The sequence below is a fragment of the Sinohyriopsis cumingii genome, chromosome 1 (assembly GCF_028554795.1).
Source record: "Sinohyriopsis cumingii isolate HCF-2022 chromosome 1, ASM2855479v2, whole genome shotgun sequence".
NCBI classification, from domain to species: domain Eukaryota; kingdom Metazoa; phylum Mollusca; class Bivalvia; order Unionida; family Unionidae; genus Sinohyriopsis; species Sinohyriopsis cumingii.
This window is the reverse complement of record NC_142961.1, coordinates 30,337,796-30,363,714: the sequence shown is the minus strand read 5'-3', so window position 1 is coordinate 30,363,714 and position 25,919 is coordinate 30,337,796. Positions and strand designations below refer to the sequence as shown.

Here is a 25,919-nt window from a genome sequence, read left to right as displayed (position 1 = left end):
CTATATATATATTCTCTTCGTTTGTTTCTCAGTACTTATAAGCGTACCCACCGGTCCACTTTGTAGAAACCTTACACAAAGTACCCTCTTCTTGCAAGAGGTTTGTGGGTTGGCGGATTGTACCTTCTTTCAAGATGTCTGCTTAATTTGGTCCTCGTTATCTAGAGGTTGACCACCCTCGATGTTATTGCCCGGTTTGAGTTAATATAAATATAAGTGGTGAAACTTATAGGTGGAATAGATAGAGATCTGAGCAGAGATATAGAACAGACCAACACGAGCCCCCGTACATGTAAACAACAATTTAAGTCTTCTTACGCTTGTTTTCTCATCTATAGAAAAGCTCAGACTGATTAAAATTTTCGATGTGGCAATATTAAAACTAGGAACAATTTAGTGTGGGAAACACGCCCCCTCATTTAGCGTAACCAATCAGAATAAAATATATCTGCCTCCTTTTTCCAGAGGCACAAAAGTCGTGGTCAACTTGACCTTGTAGTTTGAGTAACAGTGTTCTGCGATCTTTCAATCTTGACATTTACACTATGGAATCGAAGTTAGCTTTTGTCTCCACCAGTCTTCTGTTGGCTAAATAAACGAATGCTTAATTAAGAATGAAATTCTCCCCTCGAAAAGACATTACCGATCATGGCAGTATGGCGATTTGATACACTCCTGTCCCCATAAATCTGATTAATTGTTCTCTGGTCTGAACTAATGTGTTCTTCACAGATCGCCAGAAATTTGCCCCTTCACAGTACTGAACTTTCCTTTGTGTCCAAATGATAATAAATCATATCTCATTATAGAGTACCTTCAAAGATGAACTCACAGTGAAGTTATTATCATAGACTAATTCGCATTTCTTTGAGAGGCTCAACTGTAAACAAGGCAATGTACATTGGAACACAGATTTCACTTCCGGATCATTACTAAGACCTTATTATTCGCTGCGTACTGTCGTCGAAACAAACACATACAACCACACCATAAGCTCATATTCTAAATAATAAACAATTATCTTTAAATCCATAGCAAGAATAGTTAAATCTAACTCTTGTATCACCACCAAAAGGAGACAGGAAAAAAATGTTCTAAAAATAGACTGGAGTACAGTCCTGGGTACTGGACCGGATCTAATACTTGTGATCTGATTCCGGCTGTGTGAATGCATCTCCGGGAGCTTAAGATGCAGGGAACCAAACTACCAGTAATATTTTGGTATAAACCAGTCTGGGTTTTTTTTAAAATTTTTAAAAAAAATTTATTCTGCATATAATCCGGTGTTAATGCTAATTTAGCTCCTTTATAACCATGTATGTGTAAATTAGAGAATTATGGATGTAACTTTCAGTAATTCGATATTTAAGAACTAGCTGATATAGACACACTTTTCTTATTGTTGTAAGACTGTCTGAAATCATAAATAAGGGACGTTTAGCTGCTGTCCGTGTCCTAAAAAGTACGAAACTCATACCATTTGTCAATTGATCTCCTGTATTTAGTCCTACAATCTAAGACATAGCACATGTTGTTTTTGTTTTAGTGCTATATAACAAAACTATCCGACGATGTGTCTTACGTTGGTGGACTATCCTGTATTATACAAAACTGTGCTTAATCAGTGCACAATGAATTTTTTTTTTTTTTAGACACTGGCCAAGGGCAAGTCCTACAATAAGACATAGCACATGTTTTTGTTTTAGGGCTTGACGCCCACAACATAAATATCAGCGTCAAGGTCTTACATGTAGGACTAGCACAGGGCTGGTAACTTAAGTTAAGAAAACAACTCACAAGCCCTGACTGAAATTCCACAAACCCGGACTCCAATTTCCACATGCCCAAAATTTGCCCCGTTTTAAATAGTTACAACGTTGCAATAGCTACAATTTGAAAGGGGTTTGAAGCAAATGAAGTGTCATTAGTGTTCATCATTACACTCATTAGGTACTGGACGGTTCTGGTGTTCAAACTTCTATGCTGGAGTCTCTGTGTGATATCTGGTCAGAACCCTGTTGACGCATGTCACTGTTAGCAGTATCATCATTATCTGGAAAGAATTACCCCCCCCCCCATTTTTTTGTGCTGGGGTGCTTCACAGAGTAAAACTTGGTCAACCAGGAGTTCTGAAATTTCTTTTTGTTGGGCTTTGCTGATAGCTTCTTGCTTCATAAAATCGGCTTCAAAAATGAATCACACTTGAACACTATTCTGACATGAAATGATCATGCTTTGCATTTTATATATGCAGTATAATCTGCCTTCAAAGACACATTGCCGCTGTTCACAAACTTGTCAAAAATATAATACATATGGTTTAAACATTCTCATTCAAGGCAATGATATGTAATAACTTTTGTTCTGATACATGCATCAAGCATCGCTTTGATTTACCAATATTGGGTTGTTCCACATCCTTTCCTTACCTATGCAAATTAGCACAATGGGCTCACCCACTGCAGTCTTCAAACACATCTCACTTGATATTGTCTGCAAATTAATTAATATGTGAAATGGTTTATACCCAACCTCTTTTCCTGTAATTGCTGCTATTTAAACTGCCCAAGGGATAGTTTTACATCAGCTCCAATCGTCATGATTAATTACTGGTTATACATACTACATGTAATGGGCATATACTGAAAGTGGTGGGCATGTGGTTTTCTTTCTATTTTTGAAGATTACTGAAAATTGTGTTTTCTCAAAAAAACAACCATATGGGGTGGGTGGGTTTGGGAGTACAAAATTGTATGTTTAGCATGATACACATTGCTTCAATTTGATTAAAATCAAATCTCATCTTCATGTAGGACAGTGGTGATCTGATTTTGATTGTGCTATTTTATGGCAGGTATGTTAACATCTTGAAAATAAAATTTACACATTTCATCAGCGTGATCAAAGTTTTCTCAGGCAAGTTAGATTTTTTGGGACAAACCCAGCAGCTCACTTAAAATTCAGGACAGGACCGATTTAAATGTGGAGGGGCCCCGGTTTTGGGTTATCAAATTTTTTGAGCACTGGTAAAATCAGCATAGAGAAAACTGAAGTTATAATATTTAACATTAATGGTAGTGTGTTAAGCTATACATTTACAATGAATGGCCAAATGATTTAGTGTGATAAAAGTTTTAAGTATTTACAGTAATCTTCCCCAGAGATTTATGTGAAACACATCAATGCACATATGGACCATTTTTTGACACACTTACCTTTTCCTAAGTGACAGTCAGTTGAATGGGCCTTTTATTGATCTTTACAGCTTATTTCCGTATCAGATCAGATGTTTGGCAACTTGCAAATCCAGATAGAAGTTCATTACCCAATTGCCCGTCATCATGTTGAATTATCATCCGACATCAGTAGATTATCAACTGTTAAGTCTAGGCGAATAAGTACTTTAGTTCTCTGCCTTTTTTGTTTCTGACTTTAATGCTAGTCACTGTTTGTGCTGGAGTTTAAAGCCTTTGGCTTTAATGGACTATTGTGCTGCTTGCTTCAATGCATGTGTAAGCAATTAAAAATTCAGTGTGTAAGCAATTAAAAATTCAGTGCATAGGCAATTAAAAATTCAGTGTTTCTATAACCAATGGATATACAGGTGTTCTGTTCTTACATGGATTAATATTAAGAAATAGAGTGTTTCTGAATGATTGAATGCCATAGGTCAAAAGGAGAGGGATTTTACTTATCATCCACATTCAGAGGTCAGTTGAAATAAATTTACTAATTACTAGCAAGCAGCCAATAGTTGGAAACAGGAGGCAGAAAACTCCAGCACAAATTATGCCATGCATCATCGTTCTCTGTTACCAGTAATGTCAAAAAAAGGAGACTAATCTGATGCAGCTTTTTGCACATTCAGATTATTTTAGTTGTTTTGGTAACACGAGCATCCTTGGATTTGTTATGATACTGTCACATAATAAAACAGTTTATGTGACTGTTATTGTGATTTAACATGCAACATTACAAGAATGACATTAATTTTGCATTGCAACCAAATTGCTCAGAACACAGTGAAAGGATTGGTCCATTTCATAATTTGGCATGGTATTTAGCCATGATAATAGTCTGATGATCAGAATGTACAATACAGATCCAATAAAAAATAATCCATACTCCAGAAGTAATTAGATAACCTGCCCTTTTAGGTAAATACAATTCTGTGGTTGTACAACATGCATTCCTATGATTTTTCATTTTGACCTCGGCTCCAAAGTTTGAGTCGCTCGGGTAAGAACTGTTCAGAGATAAAATGCCAGTTGTTCGTGTGCATTTTGTCTTTTTCTTGATGTCCATTGAACATGTATGGGGTTGTGTGGTGGGAATCTTAACAGTTTCCAAGCTGTGACCTGGGATTTGTCCCTTCGAAAAATAGGATGGACAACAGGGCTGGTGTTAGTTGTATGTAGTACGAAATTGACAAAGCTTCCAAAATAAGCATGGCTGCAGTCATTTGTGTACCATATAACATGTTTACTGGCTTGGATCAACCCAGACTTGAATTTTAGGGACAGGGACAATTAGATTCTAATTGTGGGCAGAATAGGGAGAAGTAGTAGATGAACAAAAAGAAATGAGAGCATTGTGTTTGTGGTGGGCGTAAAAAAAAGAAATGAGAGCATTGTGTTTGTGGGGGAAAAAAAAGAAATGAGAGCATTGTGTTTGGGGGGTTAAAAAAACAGAAATGAGAGCCTTGTGTTTGTGAGGGTAAAAAAAAGAAATGAGAGCATTGTGTTTGTGGGGGTAAAAAAAAGAAATGAGAGCATTGTGTTTGTGAGGGTAAAAAAAAGAAATGAGAGCATTGTGTTTGTGAGGGTAAAAAAAAGAAATGAGAATATTATGTTTGTGGGGGTAAAAAAAATAAATGAGAATATTATGTTTGTGAGGGTAAATTAAAGAAATGAGAGCATTGTGTTTGTGGGGGTAAAAAAAGAAATGAGAGCCTTGTGTTTGTGAGGGTAAAAGAAAAGAAATGAGAGCATTGTGTTTGTGAGGGTAAAAAAAAGAAAATGAGAGCATTGTGTTTGTGGTGGTAAAAAAAAGAAATGAGAGCCTTGTATTTGTGAGGGTAAAAAAAAGAAATGAGAGCATTGTGTTTGTGAGGGTAAAAAAAAGAAAATGAGAGCATTGTGTTTGTGGTGGTAAAAAAAAGAAATGAGAGCCTTGTATTTGTGAGGGTAAAAAAAAGAAATGAGAGCATTGTGTTTGTGAGGGTAAAAAACAAGAAATGAGAATATTATGTTTGTGGGGGTAAAAAAAAAGAAATGAGAGCATTGTGTTTGTGGGGGTAAAAAAATGAAATGAGAGCATTGTGTTTGTGGGGGTAAAAAAAAGAAATGAGAGCACTGTGTTTGTGGGGGTAAAAAAATGAAATGAGAGCATTGTGTTTGTGGGGGTAAAAAAATGAAATGAGAGCATTGTGTTTGTGGGAGTAAAAAAAGAAATGAGAGTATTGTGTTTGTGGGGGTAAAAAAAATGAGAATATTGTGTTTGTGGGGGTAAAGAAAAAGAAAAAGAGCATTGTGTTTGTGGGGGTAAAAAAAAGAAATGAGAGCATTGTGTTTGTGGGGGTAAAAAAATGAGAGCATTGTGTTTGTGGGGGTAAAAAAATGAAATGAGAGCATTGTGTTTGTGGGGGTAAAAAAAACGAAATGAGAGCATTGTGTTTGTGGGAGTAAAAAAAAGAAATGAGAGCATTGTGTTTGTGGGGGTAAAAAAAAAGAAATGACATCATTGTGTTTGTGGGAGTAAAAAAATGAAATGAGAGCATTGTGTTTGTGGGGGTAAAAAAATGAAATGAGAGCATTGTGTTTGTGGGAGGAAAAAAAAGAAATGAGAGTATTGTGTTTGCAGGGGTAAAAAAGAGTTCTTAATCAGCTGCCACTTAAACAAGCAATTTAATATTTTAGTTTCTAAAACTTCACCAGAAAATGACAAAGTCAAGAACATGTTAAACTATTTAAAACAACCCCTATTGTACATGAGAGCACATGCACAGATGTTTTCTCAATGTAGTGTACATCTATACAAAACACACTGGTCACTGAGTTTAGGATGAATAACGTCAACTTTACAACTACATGTTTAGGGGGGTTAATTCAAACCAAATGTGAATCTTTTTGACTCCGTTTTTGGTGAAGTTTTGTATAGTTTCTTCTGTGCTTGTGTGAAGTCATTATATAAAAATACATGGTGTGATCACTAAGAAAGGCACATAAACCTTAAGTAACATGGCCTTATTTGGAAGTGTGTCTGCATATTCTTGTTGATGATACTTGTGTAGTCCATTAATGAGCATGGTTTATATGGTCATTCGGCTATTGAAAACACTTGCCTGCAAATGTGTTTGATTTTGTTTTGTTGGTACAGTTAATATCAAAATCTGCAAAGCTTGCAGTGCATTATCCTGGGGATTCAACACTGCAACTACCTTGCTGGGTTGAAGGAGCATCTCAGAAGCTATAATCTACTGTCCACTCTGGACATCTAAAAAACGTCACAGGGTAAAGTAATTTTTGCTTTCCTTATAGATGATGTTCTTTTTTGGTGACTTAGTGACCCACTTCACCTGGTAGAATGACTTCAACTAACTCTACTGTCTTTTATACCATTGAGGAAACCACTGGAACAACAATTGAGTATAGCATGACATCAGGAGGTTGTTGTGCATTAATGCATGAGCACATCCTGCATTGTGGGTGCTTCTGTGGTGTATAATAATTTTTTAATAAAAATTTAAAATATATTTTGAGTTTTATTGTTGTGTTTGGAAAAATTAGACTTGTCTGCTTTCTTTGATTTAATTGTTCTGACATTTGCATTCAAAGTATACATACACATGTAATGCCATAAATCCTGAGAAATTGGCATCCATATGCAGTTCTCTGTGAATAAAGATTTAACAATACTGTAGTCATGATCCATGTGCAATTCTCTGTGATTTAAGATTTAACAATACTTTAGTCATGATCCATGTGCAATTCTCTGTGATTTAAGATTTAACAATACTGTAGTCATGATCCATGTGCAATTCTCTGTGTTTTAAGATTTAACAATACTTTAGTCATGATCCATGTGCAATTCTCTGTGATGTAAGATTTAACAATACTTTAGTCATGATCCATGCAATTCTCTGTGATTTAAGATTTAACAATACTTTAGTCATGATCCATGTGCAATTCTCTGTGATTTAAGATTTAACAATACTGTAGTCATGATCCATGTGCAATTCTCTGTGATGTAAGATTTAACAATACTTTAGTCATGATCCATGCAATTCTCTGTGATGTAAGATTTAACAATACTTTAGTCATGATCCATGCAATTCTCTGTGATTTAAGATTTAACAATACTTTAGTCATGATCCATGTGCAATTCTCTGTGATTTAAGATTTAACAATACTGTAGTCATGATCCATGTGCAATTCTCTGTGTTTTAAGATTTAACAATACTGTAGTCATGATCCATGTGCAATTCTCTGTGATTTAAGATTTAACAATACTTTAGTCATGATCCATGCAATTCTCTGTGATTTAATATGTAACATTACTGTAGTCATGATCCATGTGCAATTCTCCGTGATTTAATATGTAACATTACTGTAGTTATGATTCATGTTCTCTGTGATTTAAGATGTAAGAATGCTGTAGTCATGATCCATATAGATGAATCATCTACATAAAACTTGGACACAAACATGTTTCCTGTTAAATTTGAAATACAGTATACATGACAGCACATTGCATTTTATCCACATGTTTAATCAGAAGGAAAAACAATGCACATTTACTGAAATTATTACTTGAAGCACAAGTGTTAAATAAATACTATTGGTATACACAGTGTCACTAATTACTAAACAGTACTAATCTCACACTGATTTTTTGGACAAAACCAATGAATAAATATTGTGTCAATCAAATCTTAAGGTACACACACGTTTCTCATGTCAGTAATCCAAATTACACCACGATTACAGCTTTCTCAAAGTTGCTGATACTTAGGACCCATCTCTCACATTTTATTTCGAGTCACTTTCCTCTACTACACATACCACAACCTTCTGATTGCACTGAGCAGTTAAGTATTTGGTTGACATATGGAATAATGATATTTGTGTCCACAAAACAAGATTTGAAATCTACTGATGGTACAACTTTATGGACAGTGGTTTAAGTTAAAGGTTATATAGATATGTTTCATGTACTGCTTGGCTTGGTGTTGGCTCTTTTTGGTGTTAATTATTCAGGCAAACACATTGCGTTAAGGATTGATCATGACAGGTGCTTTTTTGTGCTAATACTGTTGGTTGTATTGTGTTTTTGTGCTAATACTGGTGGTAGTATTGTTTAAAGTGCTGAATCAATTACTGTTTGTTGTTTAAATATTTTTGTATTCTTTATTTTGATGTTTCTAGAGGTTAATCCATGAAACAAAATACCTATAAATATGCAAACTTTGACAAGCAAATCCATGAATTCAAGTACCCAAGAAAATGCCATTGTATCTCAATACCATGGAGATTAGTACTGATAAAAAAATGAAATCACAGCATGTATATATTGTTCTAGAGTGGGGGATCTCAGTTCCTGAGGGTTTGAGAAAGACCCCAGGGCATGGCTTAGAGGTCTCAGTCTGACAGTTCTAATGTTTGGGTCATTGATTATACCAGGCAATACATATAACATAACATCAGCTGACTCTTGGGTTATTGATTATAACAGGCAATACATCTAACATAACATCAGCTGACACTTGGGTCATTGATTACACCAGGCAATACATATAACATAAACATGAGCTGACACTTGGGTCATTGATTACACCAGGCAATACATATGACATAAACATCAAACAATGCTGACACTTGGGTCATTGATTATACCAGGCAATATATATAACATAAACATCAGCTGACACTTGGGTCATTGATTATACCAGGCAATACATTCATAAACATCAGCTGACACTTGGGTCATTGATTATACCAGGCAATACATTCATAAACATCAGCTGACACTTGGGTCATTGATTATAAAAGGCAATACATCTAACATAAACATCAGCCGACATTTGCATCATTGATTACACCAGGCAATATATATAACATAAACATCAGCTGACACTTGGGTCATTGATTATACCAGGCAATACATTCATAAACATCAGCTGACACTTGGGTCATTGATTATACCAGGCAATACATATAACATAAACATCAGCCGACACTTGGGTCATTGATTATAAAAGGCAATACATCTAACATAAACATCAGCCGACATTTGCATCATTGATTACACCAGGCAATATATATAACATAAACATCAGCTGACACTTGGGTCATTGATTATACCAGGCAATACATATAAACATTAGCCGACACTTGGGTCATTGATTATACCAGGCAATACATATAACATAAACATCAGCTGACATTTGCATCATTGATTACACCAGGCAATATATATAACATAACATCAGCTGACTCTTGGGTCATTGATTATACCAGGCAATACATATAACATAAACATCAGCCGAAACTTGGGTCATTGATTATAACAGGCAATACATCTAATGTAAACATCAGCCGACATTTGCATCATTGATTATACCAGGCAATACATATAACATAAACATTAGCTGACACTTGGGTCATTGATTATACCAGGCAATACATATAAACATCAGCCGACACTTGGGTCATTGATTATAACAGGCAATACATCTAACATACACATCAGCCGACACTTGCATCGTTGATTATACCAGGCAATACATACAATATAAACATCAAACAGTGCCGACACTTGGGTCATTGATTACACCAGGCAATACATAAGACATAAACATCAATCTGACAGTGCCGACACTTGGGTCATTGATTATACCAGGCAATATATATGACATAAACATCAGTCTGACAGTGCCGACACTTGGGTCATTGATTACACCAGGCAATATATATGGCATAAACATCAGTCTGACAGTGCCGACACTTGGGTCATTGATTACACCAGGCAATACATAAGACATAAACAACTCTGGAAATTATTTGAAATTTATCTTAGATCGCCCATAGCTCTTCTCCCATAGGGACAATATCCAAATTCAAAATCAGATAGCTTGGTCTAATGGTCAAGTAACAAAACTATTTCCCTGTTTGAATTGGATCTTTTAGTTATCTAGCTAAAGTAATTATATGGGTTAATATGTTGATTAACTTGAGATAAAAATCTGCCAAGAATAAGAAGAAAAAAAGATGAAAGTATCATAATGTTATGTCTGTACATTGTTCCAAGTCTTGACAAAAATGCAAACATGCACATTTTTTTTGTTATTGGTAAGCAATTTGATTGAAAAGAAAAACAATGTATATTTATTTACCCATAAGTTTGTTTAATATGCTTAGTACAAGAAATTATTTTTAAATTTGATTTTCAGATGGTTCATTTTAAGCAGAGATGGTAATTAAAATATTTTTCTTTTAAGTTTGATAATTCCATGGAACTTGGTTTGGACTTTGATGATGAAGATTTTGAAAATGAGGAGAAACAAGCCTCTGCACCAGTCTCCTACAATGCCAAGTTTTCCTCCCCATTGGTATGTACAACAGCATGGTTTTTAGTGCACTTGGACATGAGGATAAGCAAGTTTATGGTATGGGCCTTTGTAATTACTGCAGTAGAAAAACCTTTAAACAGCTTCATCTCATGAACAGCAAAACTTTCAATCACTTTAGTTTGTAAAGATCCTGGTAAGGAGACATCCAAAACTTTCAATCACTTTAGTTTGTAAAGATCCTGGTAAGGAGACCTCCAAAACTTTCAGTCACTTTAGTTTGTAAAGATCCTGGTAAGGAGACATCCAAAACTTTCAATCACTTTAGTTTGTAAAGATCTTGGTAAGGAGACCTCCAAAACTTTTCAGTCACTTTAGTTTGTAAAGATCCTGGTAAGGAGACCTCCAAAACTTTCAGTCACTTTAGTTTGTAAAGATCCTGGTAAGGAGACCTCCAAAACTTTCAATCACTTTAGTTTGTAAAGATCCTGGTAAGGAGACCTCCAAAACTTTCAATCACTTTAGTTTGTAAAGATCCTGGTAAGGAGACCTCCAAAACTTTCAATCACTTTAGTTTGTAAAGATCCTGGTAAGGAGACCTCCAAAACTTGCACAGATTGTGCTGATCACTGATCAGTTATGACCATAATTACTATAAAACCTTTAAAGTACTTCTCCTTAACCACTTTATAGACTTTAACCAAATTTGGCAGAAAGTATCCTGGCAAGACCTTTCAAATTTATTCAAATGATGCTGATCTGTGATCAAAAATGGCTACCATTACTAAAAATTTATAAACCTTGAAACAGCTTCTCAAAAACAGCTACAATGAATTTTACCAAACTTGAAACAAAGCATCTTTGCATGGAGGGCTTTCAGAATTTATGCAGATGATGCCAATCCACAGCCGTTACAAAAAAAATGGAAAAGCCTTAAAATTGTCTTTTCTTAAAAAATTGCTTAGCAGAATTTAATTTTTTACACAAAAATCATCCTGAGATAAGTGGCTTTCAGTTTTTTTTATAAATGATGCCGATCCATCATTTAATACATCTACCATTACTAAAATTAGAAAACTGCAGAGCAGAATTAAATATGGCCATGTATACTAAAAATTGAAAATACTGAAAAGACTACTTCTGAAAACTGCTAAACAGAATCAAATATGGCCATAATTACTAAATATTGAAAAACATCTTGTCATAAAAGGATTTCAAGTTTCTTGTAAATGCTCCGAATCCACTGTCAAATATGGCCACCATTACTAAATATAGAAGAAAACTCTGAATAACTTCGATGCAGAAACTGACTGCAGAAGTAGAACAAATTTGAAAGAAAGTATTCTGATGTCTAAGGGCTTTCAAGTTTATACAAATAATATTGACTTGCCATCAAATATGTCCACCCATTACTGAAAATGGAAAACCCGTAAATGACATCTCAAAAATCACTCAACAAAAACTGACCAACTTCTACAGAAAGCATTCTGGCTGGAATGGCTTTAATGCATGTGCAGCTTATGTCAATCTTTCATCTAATATGGCTCCTTTTATTAAAAATAGGACAGCTATTAATAACTTCTCGTAAATAACAGCATAACAGAATTTCATCAGATTTTAAGAAGTGTCCTAACTTGAATGCCTTTCAGATTTATACAGATGATGCTATTCTGACTGCCAGAGAAACGAGACATAACATTATTTGTAATGAAGTCTGAACAAAGCTAGATGCTTTAGATGGGTGATGGCCCCCAGACATTAGCAAACTGTTTACATTATTGACAAACCTTGAAATGGAGAATTTGGGTTGACCCATACTCAAAATCTCAATTACTAAAATTCATAGTAAATTTCATGCAGTGTAAGCTAATGCCACAAATTCTTGTTTACATCATTGATTGTTTACATAAACTTGCTTTTGGTTCACTGAATTTTTACTGGCAGTATACATTTCAAGCAAGGCATAGTGCAGGGTTGTCGATAGATGCATTCCCTTGGATTTTGATGCTTGGAATTTAAATGTGATCCATTTCTCAAGTGTGCAAATTCGAGTCTGTGCATTATGAGGCACGTGGATTTTGGCTGGATAATCACTCCTGTTTACCCATGATTCACCACCAGCTTAATTTCCTATTGAGCAAATGCTGTCCATTTCATATTTACTTTAAATGATAGTAATTGACATTTAAAATCATAATGAATTGGGCAGAACTAATTGGTCACTGATGTCAAACTTAGGTGTGCATGATTGAATCAAGGTTAGATTATTTGTGACCCCTCCAGTGGTCTAGTGGTTAGAGTGTCCACATCGGAAGCAGGAGGTTGTGGGTTCAAACCTCGGCAGAGTCATACCAAAGACTTACAAAAATGGTACTAACAGCTGCCTTGCTAGGTGCTCAGCATTAAGAGGTTAGTGTTAGGACTGGTCGGCCTGGTGTCAGGATAATGTGACTGGGTGGGACATCATGCTACATGTCTGCAGCATGATGCCCCAGTGCTAGACATCACTATAAACTGTCACACTGCAGACATCGTAGTGATATGACTGAAAAATTGTTAAAGCTACGTTAAAAATCCTAATCTCACACACACACACGGAGATTATTTGGAGATTATCTTAAGTGATTATGAAATGAGGAAGGGGAAACAGTTATAACTTGAATGAATGAAATTCTGATCTAATATTGGCATTTGTTTGTTTGCCCATGTAAATATAATTAAGTTGACAAAATTATGAAACATAAAGCAGATTGTGAGCCAGTTGTAAAAGTTAAGTGGACAAACTGGAGTGATATGTGAGTGCTGTAAACAAACTCGTTTGCCACTAAGGGAAGTTCCAACATTCAGAAGAGTGCCCTAAACTGTAGTGCAGAAAGGGTTGTTGCCAAGTTTGTCAAGAATAGAAATAGGAGGAAATAATTGACTGACATGTTGACATACTGGTATGACTTCAAGGAGGAAATAATTAACTGACATGTTGACATACCGATATGACTTCAAGGAGCAAATAATTAACTGACATGTTGACATACTTGTATGACTTCAAGGAAATAATAATTAACTGACATGTTGACATACCTGTATGACTTCAAGTTGGAAATAATTAACTGACATGTTGACATACCCGTATGACTTCAAGGAGGAAATAATTAACTGACATGTTGACATACCGGTATGACTTCAAGGAGGAAATAATTAACTGACATGTTGACATACCGGTATGACTTCAAGGAGGAAATAATTAACTCACATGTTGACATACTGGTATGACAAGAGTATACTAAGTCACCAGTTGTGATGCTCATATTTGATATTTGATTAATATTTAATTTTCATACTTATATATTTGCATTTTAAATGATCTGAAGAGTGAGAAATTGAATATGTTGCAGTTTAGAAATATAAAGTGTAAAATATTCCTTTTTTTGTTTTAATATACCAAAAATACACAGTCATACATAATAAGATAAACAAAACTTTATAATAAAAAAATCAGTAATGACCATGTCAGTCTCACTGTCAGCTTGTTTGTCTCTTACTGTCTTTACTCAATATGAATACATTAGTTTGCTCTGTGAATAATGAACAATCATCCCAGCTTTCATGACAAATCTGAAGACTAAGTTTTTCTTATGAGATTTTCATTTGCGTCTTGAATGTTTGGGGTCAAGGGTAAAATGACAGTTCAGTTTTAAAATCTTATGAAGACCATGTAGTGTATTAGTAAAATGGCATTGCATATCAGTGAGTGCATTGCATATCAGTGAGTGCATTGCTCAGTGTCTTCATTAAGGGTCAGAACAATTTTAGAAATGTTTAAAAGAATAAGTCTGTTGAAGGTTGTGATACAGAGGTAAGTATAATTGTTCTTGTGTAAACATAATGCCAATCTATACGCATGTTGTCGTGACATATGATATACAAGGTCATTGTCTATCAAACTTGCGATTTGTGTCTTTGTTTAGTATTTGTCTTTACTGTACAGTATTTCAATCAGGTCTTAATAGTCAAGGGCCCAAAATACGTTTTTAGTCCAGGTTCTGATCTCATTATCTGGTTATTGTTAAAAATGCAGTGGTTATAATTGATGATGAACATACACTGGTTATAATTGATGATGTACATATACTGGTTATAATTGATGATGTACATACACTGGTTATAATTGATGATGTACATACACTGGTTATAATTGATGATGTACATACACTGGTTATAATTGATGATGTACTTACACTGGTTATAATTGATGATGTACTTACACTGGTTATAATTGATGATGTACATATACTGGTTATAATTGATGATGTACATACACTGGTTATAATTGATGATGTACATATACTGGTTATAATTGATGATGTACATACACTGGTTATAATTGATGATGTACATACACTGGTTATAATTGATGATGTACTTACACTGGTTATAATTGATGATGTACTTACACTGGTTGTAACTGATGATGTACAAAGTACACTGGTTATAACTGATGATGTACATACACTGGTTATAATTGATGATGTACATAGTACACTGGTTATAACTGATGATGTACATACACTTGTTATAGCTAATGATGTACATACACTGGTTATAATTAATGACGTACATACACTGGTTATAATTGATGATGTACATATACTGGTTATAATTGATGATGTACATACACTGGTTATAATTGATGATGTACATACACTGGTTATAATTGATTATGTACATACACTGGTTATAATTGATGATGTACATACACTGGTTATAACTGATGAATGATGTACATACACTGGTTATAATTGATGATACACATACACTGGTTATAACTGATTATGTACATACACTGGTTATAATTGATGATGTACATACACTGGTTATAACTGATGAATGATGTACATACACTGGTTATAATTGATGATATACATGCACTGGTTATAACTGATGATGTACATACACTGGTTATAATTGATGATGTACATACACTGGTTATAATTGATGATGTAAATACACTGGTTATAATTGATGATGTACATACACTGGTTATAATTGATGATGTACATACACTGGTTATAACTGATGATTGACATACACCGGTTATAACTGATGATGTACATACACTGGTTATAATTGATGATGTACATACACTGGTTATAACTGATGATGTACATACACTGGTTATAACTGATGATGTACATATTACTGGTTATAACTGATGATGTACATACACTGGTTATAATTAAGGATGTACATACATTGGTTATAACTGATGATGTACATACACTGGTTATAATTGATGATGTGCATACACTGGTTATAATTGATGATGTACATACACTGGTTATAACTGATGATGTACATACACTGGTTATAATTGATGATCTACATACACTGGTTGTAATTGATGATGTACATACACTGGTTATAATTGATGATCTACATACACTGGTTATAATTGATGACGTACATACACTGGTTATAATTGATGACATACATACACTGGTTATAACTGATGATGTACATACACTGGTTATAATTGATGATTTACATTTCATTTTTCTTTTTAATTTCTCCTGGAACCTGGCTGGTAGGGTGCCAATGATGACTTTGCAACAGTCTCCATTTTGCTCTGTTCTTCACTGCTCTTTGGGACTTAGTAAACTCCAACCCTTTCCACTCTTTGATATTATCTTCCCATCTCTTCTTCTGCCTTGTTTACTCTTTCCTCTCACTGTGCCCTGTAGGATTGTCTTGGACAGGCCAGATGAGTGAAACATGACCATACCATCTTGGTTTGCATCTCTTTATGATGGTGGCCAGATCTTCATATGGTCCAATTGTACCATGGATTCTGATATGAACCTTGCCATTGGAGACATGGTCTAAGTATGAAATTTTTAGAATCCTTTGATAACATCTCATCTCTAAAGCATGGATTCTTCTCTCTGGTTCTACTGCTAGGGTCCATGTCAAGTCCATATGGAAATATGGACATGACGAAGGAGCACATAATCTTGGACCAAAGCATGATGCTGCTCTCTGTCCAAATGCCTAGCCAGTGCAGTTGTCTGCACAATCCTAGAAAAAACCTCAGGTTTTGAACCTTCATCAGAGGAGATAGCACCTAGGTACTTGAAGCTTGTCACTGTGCCCAGCTTATGTCTACTCATCCTTATTTCCTTTTGAATGCGACTTAGGTTGTTGGTGATTAGCTTGGTCTTTACAGTGCTGATCTCCATCCCATACCTTAGTGGTGCTTGGTTGAGATGGTTCACGAAGGTTTTCAGTTCTTGTTTATCTCCTGCTAAGCCATCGATATCATCAGTGCTGATTGATGATTGTTCTGCCTCCAGCACTGACACTGCCCTTGTGGTCTTCCAAGTCATCAGACATGATCATTTCAAGGTAGATGTTGAAGAATGGGTGAGAGGAGGCACTTTTCTGACTCTGACTGTGGTTCTGGAACAATCTCCTGTATTGTCACTGATGAGAACTGCACTAGATGCCTTGTGATACAGATTTTCTATGGTGTTTATTAGTTTTGCATTTATGTTGTATATATACATGGTGGTCCATGAGGTTGTATTCCATACCTTGTTGAAAGCCTTCTTGAAGTCTGTGAAGACATGATATAGGTCCTGTTGATGCTGCGGATACTTTTCACAGAAGATTTTAAGATCAAATATCTGTTTTATAGTGCTACATCCTGCTCTGAAACCTGCCTGTTCTTCAGCAATGGTGTGCTCTGCTCATATGTACAGTCTGTTGAGGATGATCTTAAGCATAGCCTGGCTTGGGTGACTATTTATGCTGACTATTCATTAGTTCTGGCACAGCTGTAGATTTCTCTTTTAACGAGAGTGATGATCAGGGACTGGGTCCATGGGGTGGGCCATTCTCCAGTTTGCCAGATTGTTGTGAGGACCTCTTTCATAGATTTTCCTCATGTTTTAACAAGTTATGCTGGCATATTGTCTACCCCAGCTGACTTCCCTTTCCTTAGTACCTTTACTGCAGCCTCTGTGTCTTCCTTGAGTATCGGGTGGTCAGCCTCTGTGGGCAGTGGGAAGGTTAGTACAGATTGGTCTCCTGGTTGTAAAGCTCTGAACAGTATTCAGTCAATCAGTTAAGAATCTCTTGGTCTTCTGTGAGACCCTTACCAGCCTTGTCCAGGATTGTGGTAGATCTTCCCTGTTTCTCTGTTGTAAGGTCTTTCACCAATTGTATGCATTTTTACTGTTATTCTGGATCAGGCTTTTATTGACTTTCTTATATTGGTCCTCTAACTAGCTTTCCTTCAGTCTCTTTAAGCTGATCTTAATCCTGTTGTCAGTCTCCATGTATTTTTCTGCTCCTTCATGGCCTCCTTGCTTCCTCCTCAGTTTTCTCCTCATATCACAGAGGTTGGAGGATATCTACCATGACCTAAGTTTTTTTTATCCTATGATGTTTGCCAAGGATCTTACTGGCTGTACCGATTACTGCCATGTTGAAGGTGGTGATCAAGGAGTCTAGGTTTATTTCTTCAGCACCCAGAGTGGTGCAAATATACAATCTATTGATGTCTCAAACATCTGTGCCATGTTTGGATCTTTAAGATTTTCAAATTCAAATCTGATCCTAGGCTGTGTTGGCTTTCTGACCTTCCTCAGTTTGATAGTCATCATTAGCAAGTTATGGTCACATCCTGTGTAGGTTCCTGGGAAACTATATGTTCATCGCTTGACCAGAAGCACTTCCTCAACAAGATGTAGTCCATCTGGTTGTGATATTTCCTGCCTGGACTGTACCAAGTACATCTTCTAGAACATTTGTGGGTTGCCAACAGTGTTTGTTAGCAGTAGGTTATTGTAGGTGGCGAAGTCCAGGAGCTTGAGTCTTCTCTCATGGGTCTATTCTCACCAATCTGCCTGTGCATCTTCTTCTACTTTGTCATTCTAGTCTCCTTGAATAACTAGGATATCCTCCTTGGGTGTCTGGTCAGTGAGAGTTTGAAGCTGGCCATGGAACTCCTCCACTTCCTCATGATCTTGGTTAGATGTTGGGGCACATACCTCTACAGTGGTGATGTTGAAAGGAGATGCCCTGATTTGGATGGTAATCATCCTGTTAGACATTAGTTGACAACCAATGACTGCACTCACAGTGTCTTTTTGTACAATAAATTGGATTCCATTCTCATGCTTGTCCTTGTATCAACTGAAGTAAATCCTGTCTTTCAACTGTGGATCTCTCTGAAATTCTTCCAGCACATCTCGCGAAGCCCAAGGATGTGCCTTTGGTATCTTCCTATCTCCTGGGTTAGCTTCTCGAGTTTCCCTGCTGGTCATAATGTCCAGACATTCCATGTTCCAATGGTGATGTTATCTCTTGCCCATACTTTGATGTTAGTTGCACCAGTAACATACTTATTACTTCCATCCTAGTGACCAGTGAATGGCATGGTCATTGGTTACCTGGATTGCAGCCATTTCTTTACGACAACTCTATTGGCATTTTGTCATCTATGACGTATCATGGGCAGTTGCAACCTGGTGTAGTCCATTCCTCTCTAGGCTATACATCACAGCCAACATCCAAGTTTCCATATGGCATGCACTGATCTCAAAAATGTGGGCATTGAGTTCCTCTTGGAATCTTTCCACCCTGGCTGTTGACTTCAGATTGAAAGATTTCCACTCTGTGATGTCATGTTATCACCACCCTATTTCTCCAATAGGTAGGAAGTGGGAATATCTTAAATCTTCCCTTACAAGTTTTATCATGCCCACTGCCTGTCCACTGTCCAGTAAAAGTAGGTTCTTAATGCTGAGCATCAATCGAGGTAGTTCTTTATGTGATTTTTTTATTTGGGGATGGCTCGGCTGATATTCAAACCTGGGACCTCTTGCATACAAGGCAGACGCTCAAAGTTCTAGACCACAGGGACAAGCAATAACTTGATTTGTCCAGTCCAAGCAAGTTCTTAATACTGAGCATCAAGCAAGGTAGCTCTTTGTGCCAATTTTTTAATCTTAGGATGACTCAGCCGGGGTTCAAACTTGGGACCTATTGCATGAGACTGTTGCTCTAAACACGACTATACAGGGCTCGAAATTAGCGGTAGTCTGCTAGCCCAAGGCTAGCAGATTTCCTGTCAGACTAGTAACTTTCATACTGTTAATAGTCCGATGGGCTAGTAAGTTTAGGTTATCAATAGTCAGCATTTTTTTACACCATTCCCTAATTAAGACTTGACTTAGGAGATGTTCTGTAGAATCAAAGCAGTGGCCATTGTAAACACAGTCATAAAATATTAGCATGAGAAGATGAAGTCAATTTCTGCCTCGGGAAGGTGTTTTTCTATAACAAGAATCCATCCGATTTTGTTCATTTCACTTAACAGCGCAAATTATGGTCCCGTCATTAACAATGGAAGTTTGGTAATTGATCCTAATTAATCTGATAACGAATTAAATGAAAAAAATGATGTGATATCACACTTTATTAACTCGACCACAGTAACAAACGACAAAGCAGTATACCACACAAAAGAACACACCAAAAATTATTCAAAGAAATTAGTTTGCACGTTTTTTTGTTTAAGGTTCTTTTTTTGTGCTCACTACCCAAACGCTCCAACAGTTACAAATAGGAAACTACATATTTTACATTTCCATCAAAATAATTAGAAGAATTAGACCAATTTATTACGATTACGTTATTGACACATCCTTTCCATACAGCTACTTTTTCTATGATGATAAGAATAGTTTTTATACTTGTCCCTTACAAGAATGAACAAATAATTGAATGCATATGGAGATATCCAAGCAGAATGCCGTACATTTGTTGAGAATTAAAATCTCTGAGCATGGGCATCCGAGATTTGAAAAATTTCCGCCTTATTATTAATTTCAACAATACATTGAGGTTCAATTAATTAGGAACAGTTACCAAACTTACAACTTATGTTGCCGTAATTGGAGCTGTTAAATACAACGCGCCGAGTGTCAGATGGCTTCATTTGATGGGAACACACCTTTTCCAAGCTGAAACTAACACTATCTTCTGATGCTAATATTTTATAACAGTGTTTACAATAGCCACTGCCTTGATCATGCAGAACATCTGCTGAAGTTAAGTCTTTGTTAGGGAGAGGCCATTTAATTGTGGGAGGGGGCAAAGACGTGTTTTGAAACGTGTTTCTTGCTCTGACTTTCTTATATAAAAGACACTGTGCCATTCCTTTTCTTGCTTTAAATAATTCATGTCAGCTATACTATAACATCTTGTATTTAAAAACAAGGCACAATTCCCTCCTTATAAGACAGGCAAAATGTGGCATTTGATAGAAGGTGTTCAGCCACCAGAAAAAAGGCAAAAGTTGAATGAGAATGATGAGGAATAATTCTTATGATAGGGAAAAGTGTAATGGAAAATTTCAGAAGAAATGGACAAAAGACAGGGAATGGCTGAATTATGACGAGGAAAGGAACGTTATTTGTTGTATGCAATTCGCAAAAACAAACACACAGAAAACATCCAGTTTTGTTGCGGGTTGTTCGAACTTTAAAATTGAATCAGTAAACGTACATGAAAGCTGTGTGACATTGTTTTGTGAACAGGACTAGTAAAGATTTGGCAGGACTAGTAAATTTCTCAATATACTAGTCCTTCTGGCTACAAAGAAATTTGTGTTAAATTTGATCCCTGCTATACATTGGTTAGAATTGATGATTTACAACATGAACTTATATTCGTTATGTTATTATTTAAACATTATGTATCCATCCAAGGCAGTATTAGTTAATGTATGTATTTCAATGATATTGTTACACATGTATATCTCAGTTGAACAGGTATGTGTAAATTTGTAAAGTAAGCAATTAAACTATTAAAGTAAACTTTCCTTGAAAATATTTTACTTGCATGCGTGACAAATCCATGAACATTATCCTTAATTTTGATCCTATTGGTGTCTATCAATAGGATTTATTTTTCATTCAGATTTCACAAAACAATTTTATTTTCAAATATTTGGCTGAAAAATAAATTGTTTTATATTATACTCAACAGTTTTACAGACATGGTAGACACAAGTAACCTTTTTAAAAAAATACCCAAGAAGGAATAACATTCCAGTTTCTGGAATAGCTTATTTTAAATCACTAATCACCACTTTTAGTCAAATTCTATATCTTCTTTGTCTTAAGGGGAAGTTAAGCTGAATATTTTGAATAATAACTGGTTTACAGAAAATTTGTATGGAAGTAAATACATGGTAAATCAGTTTTAAGGAAGTAAATAATGCAGCAGTCAATTAAACCAGTAAGGTATTGGTGGCAGGAAGGCAGTCAAGTAATCAATGCATCCTGCAGATAATGAAAGAGTCCTGTTTATTAATTCAGATCCTGTATTACTTGTACAAAAAACATTACATTTGTCAATAGGAGTTGTGTTGTGGCCATTGACTAACATGTCCTCAAAGTTTCTGAATTGTCCTGAACTCTCTGACAAGCCTTGGGACAGTTGTTTTGGGCATGGCTTGAACCATTGCAAATACTGCTAACTTTGACACAATGTGTCATGGCATAGCAGTCTTTCAACATGAGACAGCTGATGCAACTGTGATCAGATATGGATGAGGATACAAAAATTTGAGAAACTCTGAAGCAACTGTTATCATAACACAAACAATCAATAGCTTAGGAGAAATTTCATTTGAAAGCATCCTATTGACCCAGATTTCTTAGCCAACTGCTCTAGCATTTGGCTATTAGGCAAATATTATCCAGGTGAGCATTCTCAGCTCCACTTGGGCCTCTTTGCACATTGTGTGTTTTGCCATGGTTAGTTGAACAAAGGGAAAATCTTGAGAAAATAAAATCCTTTAGACACCACAATTAATATTAAACAGTTGTATTTATAATATTCATTGTGTTGCAGTTAAGTGTAGATAGGTAAGGTATAACAAGAACAACTTTATCATCAAAATGTCTGGCTGTTAAAAAAACTCTACCATGGTCTGTTCTTGAATTATCTTGTCTTGCCATCAAACCTACAAAATAATTTCTTTCATATTGCAGACTAGGATGAGATGCTTCTCGATATTTTCAGGGTGCCACAAAATTTGTTTTAAGTATTTTTACAGTTATTTTTACTTGGTTGTAGTCCTTTCATAGGCTTTTATGTTCAGTTTGATTCATCTATGGTTGTAGCCAACCAACTCCCATAGGGCACATTGTTATGCCATGTTACTTTCAAAAAAGTCTTTCCCTTGTTTACAGATTCATGGCTTGTGCCACTGTATAATAGTATTTATATTCCAGAAACTGATGGGGGCCCTGAGTGGCCTAGTGGTCTGAAGCGCTCACTATTATGGATCACTGCCATCTCACCTCTATCTGCATGGGTTCGAGTCTCAGATTCAGACAATGTGGTATGTGAGAAAGCTTGCAAGTAGCTTCTCATTAGTCGGTGGTTCTTTCCTGGGGTTTTCCCGGGTTCTTCCTCCACCATTAATGCTGGCCGCCATGAATAGCCTATCGTGTGCTGAAAAATGGCGTTAAACCCTACAACAACAACAACAACAACAACTAGAAACTGAAGCTTTCATTCAGGAACTAAATTGATTCCACATGAATAGTTGGATTGACATCTTTGAATTTATATGCTTTTGAAATAGTTTTGGGTTGATTTCAGTGGTTTCTATCGGCTACAGCTGAGGATACTGATTCAATAGCCCAGATACGGAAATTTAAGGGAGATAACTTCTTCTACCTGGGGAATTACATAGAAGCAGCAAAGGCGTACAGAGCTTGTCTTGGTAAGATAAAATTGGCAACTTATTTCAAAGTTTTTTTCATATCAAAATGTACACAGATTGTTACTCACAGAAATGTAAATGATTGAAGAAGCTGGGAAATGTTTGTGACGTCTTCCAGTGAATAATAATACTGTCAGCCCTCAATCTCATACGAGAAGAGAGAATTAGTTTTTTGTTTTTACTGTTAATTCTCACATGTCCAAGAAAAACAAAATGACTGATTTTTATTTTCTTACCTAAAAAGCTGTTAACATCTTATGAAATCAATATACCAAAGATATTTCAATAGGTGTGTACCTTTCCTGATTGTACATGAATTCAAAATAGATTTTCACTCTTTTTCTTGTATAGATGCCCTTCCTGAGAATAACAAAACTATGCAACGAGAAGTCAGTGAATCATTAGCTCGCTGTTTTTTGCACTTGGGGGAGGCAGAGAAAGCATTGAAACTTGCTGAAGAATTGGTGAGTTATGACTTGGTCCTTTATGTTTGTTTGTACAACTTTCCTCCATTATAACATGCTTCAATATAATGCAGTTCTGGATATAACATGGTAACGCTATGGACCCCAATAATCAAAATGATAAAAATTGTAATTTAAAAAGAACTGATAAAATAATTTTCAACATCAGCTGAAAACTTTATGTCAAAACTACTGTACTTGATTTTGACATTACCAGAATGTGTTTTCATAGTTTAACTCTAATTAGCCACTTCATGCAAAGTAAGATATAGTATTCCTAAGAGGCAAGGTAAGATATGGTATTCCTAAGAGGCTGTTTCACACCGAAAATTTCCCAAGTCTCTAATAAGCCACAGTTGTCATTGATCGCTGTCAGCTATTGTATTTGGTTAGAGTAAATGGGATTGTTGAGTTTGCCTTTAGCGCCAAAGACACCCCAGGAGATCAATGAATTAATATCTGTAAACAGAGCTCATGTTTATACAAAAGACCAGCTTATTGTCGATTATTGTCTATTGACACTTGGACAACAACAGATCAAAGAAAGGATTAGGGGTGGCTTGTCTTTTTGCACATGCTGCCATTTTCTGTAATCTGTTGCAGTGCAGCAAAGAATAGATGGATACTCATTTGCATTATTTAGCTAGAAATAATGGCCATAGAAACAATTACACATCACTTTCATGTGTGTGTGTGTGTGATTTGGATTTTTAACGTAGCTTTAACAATTTTTCAGTCATATCGCTACGATGTCTGCAGTTTGACAGTTTATAGTGATGTCTAGCACAGGGGCATAATGCCACAGACATGTAGCATGATGTCCCACCCAGTCACATTATCCTGACACCAGGCTGACCAGTCCTAACACTAACCTCATAATACTGAGTGCCAAGCGAGGCTGCTGTTAGTACCATTTTGTAAGTCATTGGTATGACTTGACCGGGAATCGAACCCATGATCTCCCGCATCTGAGGCGGACGCTCTAACCACTAGGCCACAGGAGTCAATTAAGATTTTAAAAAGTGAGTTCACTATTGTCAGTATTTATGAGTGAATTAAAACATTTAGAGATGTCCAGGAAAAGTAAGGTTGATTCTCTGGATAGGATTGTGATTTTGAAGGGTTCACAGAAGAGGCTGTTGAAGAGGGTAAACTTTGCTGTGGGGACATTTTAACTTGTCTGACAATGTTTAGTACAGGATCAAATAGATGAGTACTGACCCAATGTTGAATGAAAGATCAATGCTGAAATTGTCCAGTTCTTCCTTTGGTGCCAAAAGAGAAACCTTAGGTTGTGATTGACAGAAAGAAGGATTGAATATTGACAGTGACATGGAGGACCCTACAGACCCTACAGAAGTACCCCATGCTGTTTCCAAAGCCATATTTGCATTTGAGAAAGGATTGATGTGGCAAGATGGCCAGCAAATGTGAGCCCTTGAAAATTATGTTGTTGGGAAATATAGTAGACTTTGCTAAAAATATAAACAAGAATGATCAGGTCTCAAACAATATAAAATCACTAAATACTTCATGTAGGGAATAAATGTCAAATGAGTCAACAATGCTCATTCTATTTTGGAATAATAATTTCTTATTTTCAGACATCATTGGATTTTAAATGGATTACGTACATGTATGTTTTATTTGATGTTTTTGTTCCTGTTGTTCTTTATTTGCAAAAATGCACATTACTTAGTCACTAATCATGTGGAACATGAAGTAATTGTTGAGTTTGCCAAACAGACATTAGACACAAACACACACATGCTAAAAATAATTTGTTAGGCTAACTGTTTATGTTAAGTAAAATATATAGTACAAGATGCATTAGAATTGTTCTTGATATGCCTTGATCAAATGCTAACTGCTTTATATAAAGAAAAGCCAATCACATTTGTTTTCAGTAATAAGCCCTTTTCCTCTCAGTCCATTTTTAAATGGGTTAAAAGCAAATACAAAAAAATATCCTTATAGAAATTGAAAAATGTATTCAGTTGTAGAACATTATTAAACTTTTCATTCCTTTTAAATTACAGCAAAACCTTTAATGAGTGACCTCTGCTGTGAGTGACCTACTGTGTTT

At 35.8% G+C, this 25,919-nt stretch overlaps 1 protein-coding gene across 3 annotated transcripts in view; it reads left to right on the top strand.

The window, feature by feature from the left end:
* The first annotated feature begins 1,257 nt into the window (after positions 1-1,257).
* LOC149806626 (uncharacterized protein C8orf76-like) overlaps positions 1,258-25,919 on the top strand; it is a 56,095-nt gene continuing 31,433 nt past the window's right edge. The window contains exons 1-4 of one of the 3 annotated variants that reach the window (XM_089955834.1): positions 1,258-1,316; positions 10,499-10,609; positions 23,246-23,369; positions 23,721-23,833. In XM_089955834.1, the coding sequence (XP_089811960.1) occupies positions 10,511-10,609; positions 23,246-23,369; positions 23,721-23,833 (336 nt within the window). In that variant the 5' untranslated portion in view covers positions 1,258-1,316; positions 10,499-10,510. The other 2 variants (XM_089955824.1, XM_089955816.1) reach the window with 2 other exon arrangements.